This window comes from Oryzias latipes, chromosome 24, assembly GCF_002234675.1.
Source record: "Oryzias latipes chromosome 24, ASM223467v1".
In the NCBI taxonomy this organism is placed as follows: Eukaryota; Metazoa; Chordata; class Actinopteri; order Beloniformes; family Adrianichthyidae; genus Oryzias; species Oryzias latipes.
Genome location: NC_019882.2, coordinates 12,321,057 through 12,335,871, shown reverse-complemented (window position 1 = coordinate 12,335,871; position 14,815 = coordinate 12,321,057). Strand labels below are relative to the sequence as shown.

Sequence of the window (14,815 nt, the reverse complement as noted above, 5' to 3'; positions counted from 1 at the left end):
AACATCACCAAGATGCCATAATATGGATGCAGTCAGTAAAAGAGCAGAAGTAGCTTAGTATGAGGCATAAAAACACATCAAACATACATCGCACACGGTTCCAGTGCACCCCCTTTTTTTTCCCTATCACTTGCAACACTTGAATCCTGAACACACCAAGACGGAAGTTTATGAGAGACAGTATTGTGCCAATCTTTAAAAGACTTTCACGTTTTAGATGCTTTCTTTTTGCAAATAGAACTTTGAAGGTAAAAAAAAAAAAAAAAAAAAGTCAGAAAATAGTTTTTGTAATGGACTGGAATTTGGAATTTCCCTGGCTTGGATTACGGTCAACTCTGTTTGCTTTGGGAGCAGAGAGCAAGTGCCAGTGCCAGGTTTGTCCTCATGTAGATGCAGTTTTCTTCTTTAACAGGAAAATGAGTTGGTAATTGTATTTTGCACGGGCTGCACTGTTGCAAACAGCCCTCAGTTCACTGCTGACAAAAATCTATAGGTTACTAAGACCTAACATTTAGTAGCCTGTTTGTTCTATTGTAAAACAATGGAAAGACACATGGAGATGACCATTGCCATAATGACTCCCTGACTGTGTGTTTTTGCTTTCAGAGGTTCTCCTTACTGGTTTATTAAATTAATTGATATTCGCATCATGCCAAAAAATAGCTTAAAATACCTTAAAGAATGGTAAGCGGTGAGATCAAAATAGTGTTTTAATATCTTCTTGCAATTTTTCTGTTGATGACGAAAAGAAAAATATCCAAAAATGGCCTTTCTGAGTATTTCTTTGGTTAAATCATCGTGAATCAGGAGCAGAAGAAAAAATGCTGTTTGAAAAAGAGCTTATTTGTGACAGAAACCCTGCTTCGCTCCATTCTGATGCATCCACTTGTAGACAAATACATCCACGTACGTCTTTGTTTTCCTCATATGAGCTGGTATCTGACTCTAAACTGTACAGCTGAAAATTTAGGCCATTTGTTGCACTGGATAATGTTATGGTTGGGGTGTGAGGAGCTGTAAGCTAATGGGAGAGCCCATAAACAGAGAGCTCTCAGCAAGAGGGAAAGGAAGAGTGGGACTGGATTGCTCCGTGCCAACACCCCCCCCACAACAATTTCTAATGAACTACTGCCGCACTGAAGAAACTATGTCCCAGAAAACAGCACCGGCTAAAAATGGCAGAATCATAACTACCACCTGCGATCTTCAATCAGAGGTCGACCGCTCTACCAGTGCACCATGGCTGCAAATGATAGAATTGAGAGGCTTCTTCTTTTTCTTCATATAACCCATTTCCTAAATCCCTCTGTTTGGTGTAATTTTTGTCAAAATGCGTCAAAGAAATGATGTACAGCACTGTATGTGATAGCAGTAACCTTTTTCTAACGACAACAAAGGTACATCCCTGCTGCTGTGGCTTCAATCTATGAAGAAATCCATAATTTTCGACAGCTGGTGATTCATAATGCTTTGTTGGGTGCCCGGCTGACCAGATCAGTCAAGTGGCTGATTGCAAATAGTCTGCTAAAATGCTATTGTCAGTTGTTAATGTGAAACAACACTATGCCAAAAAAAATAAAACTAAAAAGAGCCGCTGCACACGTTCCAATGTGGCTGGAGATAAACAAACCGAGGGAGCACAGGTGAAGCTGAAAATCATGCAAGAGAGTAATTTTTTAACTATTAAGAGAGAATATGCCAGAAGAGCTAAAGCTTTGGAGCATCCAGGGTTTTTACTCTGGTTTGAGACGGTGTATCATAGCTGAGGACTATTAAAACAGTTTTTAAAAGAAGCTGATTTCCTTCTGCACCTAAAGCAAACATATGTAAGTAGGCACAGAAATGAGGCAGGCAATGCATTTTTTTTTCTTTATGTGAGAGCCCCCAGCTTAAAAATGACATCACTGGCTTGAGATTTAGTCGTGTGGTTTGTGGCCTCCAGTAAATCCTTCCTGTTGAAGTTGCTTTGCAGCTCTCCAGGGTGCCAGTGTCTAAACAGAGTGAGTGATTATTCGATGTGCGGATATATTCAGGTTCCTGTCTGTGATTTGTATAAATAGCTATCCAGACCCAAATAATTCACTACCCACTCAAAGGCACAGCTGCTGCACAAATGCCTGATAGAGTCTGATGAAGATCTACTGACATCCAGTGGCCTAAAGTTAACATTTTTAGGCACATCATCAATCCTTAGGGATTTATAAGCAGTGGCTGGTTTGTGCCCACTCGAGGCACCTTTACTCTTTTTTTTCTTCTTATGTCTGTCTATTTGTTGGTCCATCGATCCATCCATCAATTCTCTTTATTTTTGTTTTTTACTTTTGTATTTCCTGCTTTTTGTGTGGGGTTTTTGTCTGTTTGTTTATTTGTTTCGTGGATGCTTTTTGTCATTTTTATGTATTTAATTAATTTTGGATTGGGGGGGGGGGGGGGGTTCACATGATTTTTTTGGGGGGGCTTGGCCTCCCTCAGCCTGTATCCAGCCTTGGGTACTTTCATAAAAAGCTGAACGAGTTCATAATTTTCTAGTATTTTGTGTTGATTATCCTGCATCTGCTCATAGATGTTGTGTTATTTATGGTTTCCTTATAGTTGATTATTTTAAGGCCCAGTTTTGGTAAAATTTTACTTTGTGCCCAGTTCCTTTTTCAAATGGAACGCTTTTTTGGTCATTATATTTTTGATTTGGAGCTTATGAGTTTTTTTCCATAATATTATTTATTTACTTACTCATTTATTCATTCATCATTCTCAATATTTCTATGTTGTGGCAATTAATGTTGTAGTTTGTTTTCATTTTTTTCATTTATTCTTTTTATCTTCTTAGTTTACTTTCTTCTTTCTTCTGTGTCACTTTTGCTTAGAAACAAGAAATTAAGAAAAATGATTAAATTAAATTTCAGACGTTCTAAAGTGACCAGGGGGAAAAGCAAAGTTAAAAAAGAATAAATTGCCTTAAATTCATCTAAATAATAACTTTTTTTTTCCATATGAGTAATAAAACTCAAAAAACTGATCAAATCAATTTAGAAAAACAGAAAAGCCCATTATCAGATCCCAATTTTTTTCTTTTGTAGAAAAAATTTAATTAGAACTGTGTTAAAATCTATATTGTGATTTTTTTTTCCAGCTGGCCCTCCAAAAAATTATTGCTCATATTATCTGCAGTACAGTATGCAAACTTGGGGAATATCCAACTTTTCATGATTGCCTAGTGAGATAAGATTTTAAAAATGATTGATCCAAAACATGGAAATGTACATGTTGCAGCAGCAGTGTATAGACACTAGTTTGCACAAAGTAGACATTTTTCTTACATAAAGTCATAAAAAACTTCATGAGTGGATCAATATCTGCAATACTGGAAAAATCACTGTTTCAGTCCAAGTAAAAATCTTCTATTAATGCCAAAAATAAATTTCAATTATAATTCTTGAGCTCTTAGTGAGTTTGAAGATTTAAATTAAATGTCTAATTTTTGTGTTATCTTTTTAAAAAGATCAAATAATAGCAAAGGGATTGATCTAAGTTCACCTAAATGGGTGCCTTCAGTAAGCTTGAGCTGAGAAACCGCACATATCCCAAACACATAGAGACTCTCATGACGTAATCCTGTGGTAAAAGGGCAGAACAGTCAAGCTCTGATCAGATAATTGCAGGTTCAATTCCCACCCTGCCTGCCCATTTGTCAAAGTGTCCTTAGGCAAGAAGCGGAGTCCCCATCAATGTGTGTATGTATGGATGAATGGGACTGTCGAGGACATAACATGGGCAGAAAGGTGCTATAAGTTTATGCTGCCTACCATTGTATGTCCTTCTGGATCATGTGTGAATTACATTAAAATAAAAGCCATTGAGCGTTTTGTCTAAAACCTATTGATTCCATCCAACACAGAGACAGCTGCTGTTGGGGTTCATGGGGCCTGTTCTTCAAGGTGTGACTTTTGGGGTTGGACAGAAGTTTTTAGCTCCACATATCTCTAAAGTGGTGTTTTCATAGAGGAAAATGATCAAATCAAAGCACAAGACCTGCCTGCCTGTCAAACAGGCACAATTTTCACACTAATCTGCTCTTTAGTGTCTTTTTTTCCATGTTCACTGATCTTATGATTATTATTATTTGATTATTTGATCTACTGTCAGTAATAGATTAAAAAAAAGTGTAACAGATGCACAATTTCCCTTTTTTTAAAACATACAGTACAAGATACTGAAGCTGTTGTGGCTCAGTAAGAATTTTTTTGGTGCCATTGTGTTCATTTGCCTTAAAATGTATTTAAACTCCAATCTTTTGAGCTATTTTAGGAGTGTTCTCAGTGGTCTTTCTATGATGATTGGGATGTTTTTAGCCAAAACAAAAAAAGTCTGGGTTGTTTTCTAAGAGATAGTTTCTGCAGGGTGGCAGGAGTTCATAAGAAATTTACCTCTGAGTTGTAGGTGAGACTGTGGCGTTGAGTAAGCCTGTTTCCTTCCCATCATCCATCTGTTTACACACAATCCTGCCAGCTTGCACCCCTTCATACCCCACAAGCTAACATTACTGATACAACAAAAATAGCGAGCAAAATCGGAGCTATCCAAACGCACAGTTTTGAGCAAGATGCCAGCTCAGACGAGGAAAACGAAGACATTCATGGATCTATTTGTCTAGAAGTGGATGTATCTGAATAAAGCGGAGCATATTTTCTACATCACAAATACGATCTTTTTCAAACGGCATCTTTCGTCTGCTCTTGATTTACAACAATTTGAATAAAGAAATGATCTAAAATGCAAATTTAAGATTCATCTTCTTTATATGTCTTCCGTCATTAACATGTTAAAAACACAAATTTCATCGGCGTGGGTCTTGAACTCTTTCACATCAATCCTGCCAGCATGTCATGGGTTAGCTTTGTAGTCATTCTGTTTCTCTTTTTTCTTACTGCTTTTTATGAACTCTTTGCACATAAAAGTCAGCATTTTCAGATTAAAATACAATCCTTGAATGTTCTAGTCTGTAATTCATTCGAAAAAAAAAAGATTACATACTAGTGCAGAATTGTCCCACATTGGCCATGCGATTTGAGATGGAAAAATATTTAACATTTCTTCATAATACTTAATGTGTTATGGAATAACGCTTAATGTGAGACACCCTTTATCATTTTTTTAACCTTCATTTACCCAGGAAATGCTCCATTGAGATTAAGAACTTCTTTTTTAAGGAAGTCCTGGCTAGGAATAAACAATAAGTTACATTTACAACAGAAATGTGAACATTTAAAACATAAAATAAAAAATAAGTAATAATAATAATGAAGTTACGGTTGATCTTAGCGGTGTTAAGGAATAATTTTAACATTTAAAGTGTACATTTTTATAAAATGGGGGGAAAAATAATTTTTTTGCCGGAAGTGGAACTTCCGCATCTGACCGTTGTCGGAAGGAGTGGACGCTGTCTGCGCAGCATCATCACAAAGAAGAAGACAAACATGGCGGACATTTCCCTGTACCTCTCGAGCATCCATGGAGGGGGCGCGGGAGCGGTGCAGGTCGGTAAACAACGCCCTCTGTTTCTGCCCTGAAGCTGTGTTTTGTATGTGGTCGGTACGTGTCCTCAGCCGTACCGAGCCGTGCCGGGCAGCGACACATTACTACCGCATATCTGAGACCAATTTAAAAGACCGCTGAAACCTCGGAGCTATTAAAAGAAAGAAAGAAAGCCTCCGAAGTTCTCTAATTGCTCCCTCATGTCGCAGAATCAGGGGAAGGACTTCGAGAGCGTGGAGCTCGGGGAAATGAACGACAGCGCGGGGCCGCAGCCGCAGAGGGAGAAGGCTCCCCGGCGCGTCATCCACTTCTCCAGCGGGGAGACCATGGAGGAATACAGCACCGACGAGGAGGAGGAGGGCGGCGAGCCGGAGAAGAGAGACCTGCTGTCCTCCCCGGTCGATGCGGTGAGGGTGAGGAGCGGGCGGCAGAGGGGTCTCCACTCCGGGAGCTCCGGTGCCTTTATCCCGGTTTCATGGATTGTTTTTATGTTTACAGTCAAAGATGACGTGGGGACCATATTTCTGGTTCCACATGTGGAGAGCAGCCACCTCAACCATCTCAGGTTTGTCTGTCAGGAGACAACAGAGACACTTTCTGCGTCCCTATGTTACACACTAAATACACAAAACACCTCTGTGACAACACAGCTGGAAAGAAAAAACAAGGAAACTTCAGATTTTTGTTTTGTTTTCTGTGACATTGTCAAAGAAAAGGAATAAATGAGAATATAGTTGTAAAATTATAAGAAAAAAGTCAAAATTTTACGAGAATAAAGAAAAAAAAAACTAGAACAATTTTCTTTTACGAAAAAAAAATGCCTAGAATGATGAGTCAACATTTTATGAAAATTTAACAATTATTAAAGAAAAGTTAACATCACAAGAATGGTTGGTAAAAAAAAAAATAAAAAAAATGTAGGAGAAGAAATTGTACAATTATTTGAAAAATCTTAAAAAAAATACGAGAATGAATTCATTACATGAGAAAAAGCCAGGATTGTACGGAAAAACGTCACACATTTATTAAAATTGTAAAAATTTTAGAAATAAAACTCAACGATCTATGAAAAAAGTCATAATATTAGGAGAAAAATGTCCCAATTGTGTATGAAAAAGTTCGTACAATTAGATAAAAAGTCGACATTTTACGAAAATCGTAAAAAAAAAATTTTAAAAAGGCAACATTCTAGGAGAATAAAAGAACAAAGATTTCACAAGAACAAAGTCAAAATTGTACAAGAATAATAATAATAATTTCGAAGGAAAAGTGATACTTTACAAAAGTTTTGGATTTAAAATTAACAGTAAAGCCGTTTCTGCGATTTTTCAGAAGTTTCTATGAATGTCTGTAACATAAATGAAACAGGAAATGTTTTTTTGTCTTAGTTGGAACCTTTTTAAAAGTTAAATGTAACTTTTTTTGAAAAAGCATGACGCTTGCCTGGTAAAATGACAACTTTATGTAGTATATATAAGACGGACGGACCAAAAAAATATATACAGAGACTCACTCTTTCTGTCTGCACTTCAATGGCATCTGAGTTGTTTTATTTCAAATTCTCTGTGGTAATGTACAGAAACAAAATGAGAAAGAATGTGTCTCTGTCCATATATTTATGCTCCTGACTGTATATCTTTTTTATTTGTAATTCTTTTGAAGGTTATTATGATTGCATGACTTTTTCTCATTCTTGTAAAATTTTTACCTTATTCTTTTCAAAACGTTTGACTTTATTCTGATATATTTGTTTACTTTTGTAGTTTCTGGTGTGCCTAATACTCTGATACTTCTCCTACAAAAGTTTGTATCTTTATTGAGATACAAACATGGGGGGGCGGTATATTTGTTGCCACTCATTTGTAAAAAAAATATATATATATATATATTTTTTTTTTTTATTTTGTGCTTAATTTTGACCCATGACAATGCATCTTTTTTAATTACCTGAATTTCAAAGCAAAAGCTTCTCTATTTAGGTTTATTTTTTATTATCACATTTTGAAAATGCTGCTCTTATGTCGAAAACAACTCTGGAGCTATTTATGGCCACTTATCAAGCAAAAAATACTTAAGTTAATACATGTTTTTGATGGATTGTGAGAACATAACACTGAACATAACACTGATTTAAAACTATTTTGAAAAGTATCTCTAATTTAAACTTAAAAAAAGATTTTAAAATGTTCATAGAAAAAGATTTTTCTTGTTACAATAATCAGATTTTCTTATATCTCCACTTACAGTTATAAACACCGAACATTTTTTCATTCTTTATATGGTATTTCTTGCAACTTTAAAACATTTGCCTCAACTTCCCCACAAATATTTTACTTTTCATATTTATTTCAAATAAATACAATTGTATAAAACCTTTCAAATGTAATATAAATTTTAAAAAAAAGTCTGTTTTTCCTTTCTAGCATGTGACTATCTTGGGGAGAGGATGGCTTCCCTCTTTGGAATAACATCTGCCAAATATCAATACGCCATCGATGAATACTACAGAATAAAGAAAGAGGTGTGACTCATCAAAAAAGTGCTTTTCTCACGTTGGATCTGTGGGTTTGTATTAGCTAATCTACATCCCGATTTATCTGTTAGAGGGAAGATGTAAAGGAGGAAAACCGGCTGTCGGAGGAAGCGGACCGATCGGTTGACCAGGAAGAGGTGGTGACAAACGCACAAGAGGAAGAACCGGGGGCTCGTCCGGGAGTTTCCTATCAAATCGAGAATGAAAGTCGCTCTGCTCCGAAAACCATCACAGTTCCTGTCATTGTCACGGCAACATAACGGCCCCTCGAGAGCCCGACGGTACTATAAAAAAAAAAAAAGTTAAAAACACAAAAAAACGTCTTGTTTCACCAAGCTTTTGGGTTTGTGCGTAACACAGCTTCGGATGGGCAGCACAGCTGGATTCCTGCGAGGACAGTTGGCGTGCAATGATACATGTTGAGCAATGAGGCGGCAGGATGTTGCTGGAACAGTTAGCGAGAAATGTTGCTCCCGCGTGCCTCTGAGCAACCACACTGTGCCTAAATCTAAAAGAACAAAACAAAAAGTCAACAGGGCCGTTCCAGATCCAAAGTCTCCATCCTCTGCAGATGTGTTGAAGCATTTTAACACCTGGCTGCACCAAAGAGCTGAACATTTGTAATGTGCTTTTCTGTTTTAGAACTCATTTTAATGTGGAAGCACTGAACTGGTTTGTAGGTTTACCTGTGTCTACACCCAACTAACACGACTTAAGAGGAGATGAATGTGTCTGACTAGTCTGTGTTGCTTCATATCTCCAGGAAATTATGCAGAATGACTAAAAAGTCTGTACAAAGGGGCAAAAAAAATACATTTTTACCAGTTTTTGTACATTTTTTTTAATATTTGTGTATTTATTTTAATTTATTGAGGTATTTTCTATTGATTTAGTAACAAAATAAAGTGTTACGTAACTTGTCTCGTCTTTTCGCTCGTCATTTTTTTCGAATCCTGATGAGGTGAAACGAGCCGACATGGTCGCTGACGTCTGTCTTTTGTCTGCGGCGAAGTGAGCGATGCGAGGGCTCGCCGTTGGCAACAGAAGAGCCGTGTCAGGGGGCGAAGGGGACGGCTGTGATGTCCTGGACGCTGCTCGCTCACCACACAGCGCTTCCTTTTGTGACATCACTGCTCCTCGCATTCATGATGGTGCCAGAACTTCAAGATCCATTCCGATCATGTGTTGATCCATTATAACGGCGTAACAATGCTCTTTTGAATATGATTATGCTGTTTTTAAGCAAAAATCTAAAAAACTGTCGATTCTTAGGACGTAGTTTCTGCAGAGCGGCAGTAGTTCATGTTGTTTTTTTTGGGTAAGTGAGTCAGTTTTACAGTTACAACTGTTACTATCTCAGAGTCTACTGTCCTCAGTGTTTATGTTTGTCTTCTTCCTGCCGTTACTAATGTATACTAATATTTATAATTACAGTGGGTTTCAATGCAACCAAATGGGGGCACAGTACAGTCCTGTTGTGTTTTGGAAATGTAGAAGACAGGGCTGTTGTGGGGCGAAAAGGAAGGAGGGCATTTGAACCCACTGACTGCATATGAGAATCAGACCGAGTGAGTACACCACCACGCAGCCCTTGAATTGACTTTGAACGAAATTTGAACACAGATAAACAGAAATAAACATATAAAAAACATTTCTAAAACAGTAATTTAAGAAAATCTCTTTTGTTTTATGCTAATCAGTGATTAGCACAACTGCAATACATGACATGGAAAATTATTACTTTTGTTTAAATATTAGTTTAGGACATTTGATAATTTCTTACATAAAATATTTGCTTTAAACATAATAATGAGCACATTTCATATTGCAGTATATTAATAAGATTTATGATTTGTTTACATATGCCCAAAAACACATTTTTTAAGGATAAAAAAGTATTCTTTAAATGTGCAAGTTTATATCTTTAATGCACCATTACCTATTAGCTGCAATAATATTTTAAATTAAGAAAAAAATTAAATAAAATGAAGCAGCGTACACATAAAACAAGAATGTATGCAGCAAACTTTAGTAATGATGATTATAAGATATTATTCAGAGCTGGTCTTATAGTTAAAAAAAATAATAAAATAAAATATTTGGACATTTTTAGCACCAAAAAACTCCAATAATAGCAAACATTTAGCAAAAAATGCTTATGGGTCCATTAAAAAAAATGATTTTGCTAAGTTACACCACTTCTAAATGAATTCTTAACTTCCATGTTAACACCTTTACAAAAAAATGTTATGCTTATTGTTAACAATCAGTAATTGATCTATTAGGTCGCTTTTGTTTAGTGTAAATTGAAGTACAAATATTTCAATAATTGACCTGTAGTTATAGGAGTACCGGTAAATACTTTAACTGATTCAATGCTCAGTTTGTCCACTTGAGGGCAGTCTTGTCTTAAACAGAAAAACTATTGGTATCTGAGACATTTTTGTGATAGAGTGCACAATACAGAAATGTAAAGTATTTTTGGACACATTTCTTTTTTTTTAGGCCTTTGGAGTCAAAAAGTGAAGTAAATACCTAATCCTAAAAAAAAACGGGTGGATTTTTGATGGTGGTATCTTGATTAAAGCGACAGCTCATGATCAGCATATTGGAAAGTGGCAGAGCGCTGGAGCGTCTCCCATCCGATGAGCCACACTGCAGTCACTTGACATTCAGTGACTAAACAGGGAAAATCCAGGGTTTAGAGTTCACGGTGCATTTCCTTGTGACTCTGCTGCAGCCGTGGACGTGTGCACGTGTGAGGAAGCTGACAGACACAACCAGCAGAAAAAATGCCTTGATCTGAAGCCTGTCAAGTTCCCCTCCAGGTTCTCCAGTTTAATCCTGCTTCCAAAAAGAAATTTATTTTGAAGATTTTTTTTTTTTTTTTTTTTAACATTTTCACTTCTGATTTTCTTCCCAACCACAAGCTCTAAAACTGCACAGCAGCACACCTGAGCTGCGTTTTCCAGTCTGCTCCACGATTAACCAGAAAGCAGAAGCAGTTGAATTCTGTTTTTTTTTTCTGTTTTTTTTTAATACGCTGCACTCACATCGGTGCAGCTTATGCTGCAGCTGCATCACAGGAGTTTTGTGTGATGATTGGCACTAAAAATATGTAGCTCTTCGTTGGGAGACATGTATAAATGGAAACAGAAGTGTGGAGGTAAAGACAGTGAGGCATATAGAAAGACAGAAGAGAGAGAGGGGGGGGCTTATGAAAACAGCAGCAGCCCCTTTGATGTGGGCCTCATTGAGGCCTAAGAAGAGGCAGGCCTGCTGAGAGACGGGGATTTCCAACTCCGCTTGGGCTCTTGTCTCACCCCCTTAGCCTTTACTTCCTTCGTGGGCTTCAAAACAGACTGTCTACAAAGAATTAGCCTCTGCAGAAAGGGTCGTCACCCCTAAACATCAAACATCAATGCCATGCATGTGAAATATTTTGGATTTAATGCAAAACAAGTGCTGCATGAAGCTGCTCCTCTTTCGCTTTTGCGGCACAAAAAAAAAAAACGGTTGCAGCACTTATTTGCAGCATCCCCCCCCCCCCCCCCCCCCCCCCAAGCTAGCATCTATTTTCACACACTTTCTCTGAATGCACTGTTAAGATCTTTATTGCATCACCACAAAAATGCTCTTTTTTTTCCTACTTTGCAACTATATCCATGTAGAGTGAACTTTGGTCATCCAAAGGCTCATGCGCACAAGCCAAACACTGCACATGCGCTGGGGTGCGTGGGGGTGCGCGTGCCCTCACACGCTGCAGCCGTGGAAAGCCCCTGGCGCTTTCAGAGTCCTATCTCCAGCTTTGGCTCTATGGGTCACTATCACCGTGACAACGGTTCTGAGAGAAAGATGACCTGTGAAACCTGCAGTCGGCCTCGCGTGCACACCTTTATGTGCCTGCAGTGGAAGGGAGGCTTTTAATGTGCCCTATGGTGCTGAAAACCCCATAATTTACAGCAAAACTGCTCAATGCATTTACTCAATGCAGTCTACTTTATTTCTTCTGAGCAACCTCTACAGTCTTCAAAAGGAAGATGAAACTATCTCTTAGTTTATGGTCCAGTTTGCATTTACTGCAAGGAACAAATGAAACTGAACGAGTCTCCTCCTTCCATGAAGATAAAAATGTTATAACATGTTCTATTGAATATACAAGTTGATCCTGAAGTACAACATATCGCCGTTAAAAACTGGATGAAAAGTTGCTCTATTTTCACTTTGAGGTTGTTTGGCTAATTTGATTCTGTCAACTTTCATGCTAATAATGTAACAGGATGCTACCAGAGCTATGGTGAAATGGCTTCATTGAAGGCTCAAAACCCCTTTATAGTCACAGTTCCAGTCCTCCGTGCACACAAGCATTCACTGATGTAGTACCAACCAACAACCACCAGGAGCAATGTGCAGTTCAGTGACGTGCTCAAGGACACTTGGGCTCGCAAGGCAGGGATTGAACCTGGGATATGGCTGTCAGAGGTCGACCGCTCCACCTTTGCACCATGGGCGCTCTATGAGTGTGCATCAATATCAAGGAATATTATTTTTCTAGTTTGTCTGTCAACATACTTTATTTACGTTTCCTTATGCGAGTGGTGATTCTTTTAGAGACCAAAGGTAAAAGGTTGTCCTCGTAGGTGAGACCAAGTCGTAGTTTTACCAATCTCCAGTAAGTTTCAAGTCTTTTGTCCTCAAGTCCCGAGTTATATCACAAGTCAAAGCAAGCAGAGACAGCATTATCCGTAGCTACCTTCGAGAAAAAAATCTCAAGGGGTTCTGTAAATAACATAATAGGTAAAAAATAAAAATTGTACTAATACTGACATGCAGGACTGTTTAACGTCAAACTCCAGCTCCTGAAGAAATTAGCAGAGATTGATAAGAAATGTACGTCGGCCTTTTCCAGTTGTTGATGGGAATAATAAATGTGTGTCCTTTTTATAGTGGTAAAGTGAGGAACTCCTGCATTTAGCTCTTCCGGATTTGCTAGAAAATTAGGGAACGGATAAAATCTTTCTCTGGCCGTTTTAGGAACTAGTCCTTTTTGTGCTTTTCTTGTTTGTTATTGTGAAGAAAATGTGAAAATGGCTGCACAATTGGTGAGGGGTGGGGGAACAGCATCTCCCAAGATAAAACCTTATCCTTTTAAATCTTTATCAGTGTTTTTATGACAGAACACACAAATCTCTAAATCTTCCTACATGAGCAACAGAGAAGTGCATTTATTTAAATATTTGTCTCTGTCAGATCATTTGTGATGCACTTTTTTTTTTTTTTTTACTGAGCTGCATCTATGAAGTCATTTGGCTATTAAAAATGTTATTCCACGTAACCTGACACATGTTTTGAATGGCAGCCAGGCGAGGTTCATGTTGTTCTTAAATGCAAAACCTCAGTCAGGAATCCACACCACACCTCAGGACTCAGACTGTGAATCTGTCAGGGGCAGTAAACTTTAGTGCTTGATGTTTTGCACAAAAACAGTTTACCCATCTAAAGGTTTAATTCTAGACTCAAAGATATTCAAGGAAGGATTAGAAAAGTTTGAATTTACATTCCAAAAATGCTTTCCTCATGCATTTTTTTTGTAGTAGTAGTGTGAAGAAAATTCCTTTATCTGTTTATTTTTTTGTAATTTTACCCTCAGGTGGATTTTATTATGTGTATTCTTAAGTTAAATGAATAATTGATGTGATATTTGATGTGACTGAAACTGTTTTGTTTTTTGGGGATTATCTATTTACAGTACAAGCATTTCCAGAGCACGATTTACAGAAAAATGTCAGATCTGAAAAGGTGTCATAGCTGTGTGTGAACAATAAAACCCCAATAAGGTAAAAGCTGTAATGCAATATGTAATGGGAATCATGTGAATCACCACTATAACCAGCCCAGAAAGGATTAGATGGAGGTAGCTGATTCACTGTGGCGCCCCCTAAAGGGAGCAGCTAAAGGACAAAGAAGACATTAAAGCTGCTAGTGGCGTTGAGGCCTGCAGTCACTACCCAGTCTTGCAAACCCCCCCTCCGATACCTTTCTTCCTTCCTTTAACCTGCCCTGAGGGACTGCTTCAGCCCCCGCACTCTCTGCCTCTGCCACCCTGGTCAGAGCTGCATGGGAGTCGCTCACCATACCTAAAACTTCGTTTTCACCAAGTACCAGTATGTTGAGCTCAAAGGCACAGTAGGAAAGAAGAAAACAATGTGGTCTTTGCAGTACAAGACGAGCTATAATTAGCCAGCCAGGGCTATTTAGGATTTTCTTCTTCCAACGTCAGAATTAGCTGCACCTTTAATTCAAATCTGTGACATTTTTTTGATATGCAACTTCATATCCTGGAACAACAACAAAAGTTCCATGCAAAGAAATGACAAAGTCTAGAAATAAAAAAAAACTTCCACTTTGACTTTGGCCTGACTGGACCTGACTGCTTTGCCTCAGCCTTCTTCCCTGTTCTCTTATGTAACTGCTGGTCAGGCTAAAACGGTAGTGAAACGTCCTCTGCAGAATAGTGTGTCTGGATGGGCCGGGCCTGGTTATGCAAGGGACTCGGAGGTCAAAAATGTACAGTTTAGGTACTTTCCTCGGTAAAGATCAACCCAATCATCACCTCTTCCATGTGTCTGTCAGGGTTCTCAAATCTAATGCAAAGCTCGTGAACAGAGGGGGGGTTTCAAACCAGAAACCATTGTATATTAACCACGCTCTGTTTCAGTGACACCCTGCTCAGCTGCGGTTGTTTGTGAC

At 38.1% G+C, this 14,815-nt stretch overlaps 1 protein-coding gene across 2 annotated transcripts; it reads left to right on the top strand.

Annotated features, from left to right (window-relative positions):
* The first annotated feature begins 5,399 nt into the window (after positions 1–5,399).
* On the top strand, positions 5,400–8,985 carry LOC101162494 (protein FAM177A1). Of its 2 annotated transcripts, none has more exons than XM_011491742.3 (5): positions 5,400–5,534; positions 5,742–5,939; positions 6,031–6,097; positions 7,956–8,053; positions 8,137–8,985. In XM_011491742.3, exons 1-5 carry the CDS (start codon positions 5,475–5,477, stop codon positions 8,323–8,325), a joined length of 612 nt encoding a protein of 203 aa, XP_011490044.1. In that variant the 5' UTR covers positions 5,400–5,474; the 3' UTR covers positions 8,326–8,985. The 2 variants fall into 2 exon arrangements, with proteins under 2 accessions (XP_011490044.1, XP_004083707.1); XM_004083659.4 differs by having other exon boundaries at positions 5,742–5,945.
* Positions 8,986–14,815: the final 5,830 nt, after the last annotated feature.

What these genes read in the sequence shown, in the direction of transcription:
- LOC101162494 (XM_004083659.4), top strand. Translation starts at nt 5,475, where the DNA reads ATGGCGGACATTTCCCTGTACCTCTCGAGCATCCATGGAGGGGGCGCG. An exon ending in CCCCGGTCGATGCGGTGAGG is followed by an intron (nt 5,946 to 6,030) that starts GTGAGGAGCGGG and finishes TTATGTTTACAG; the next exon opens with TCAAAGATGACGTGGGGACC. An exon ending in ACTACAGAATAAAGAAAGAG is followed by an intron (nt 8,054 to 8,136) that starts GTGTGACTCATC and finishes TTTATCTGTTAG; the next exon opens with AGGGAAGATGTAAAGGAGGA.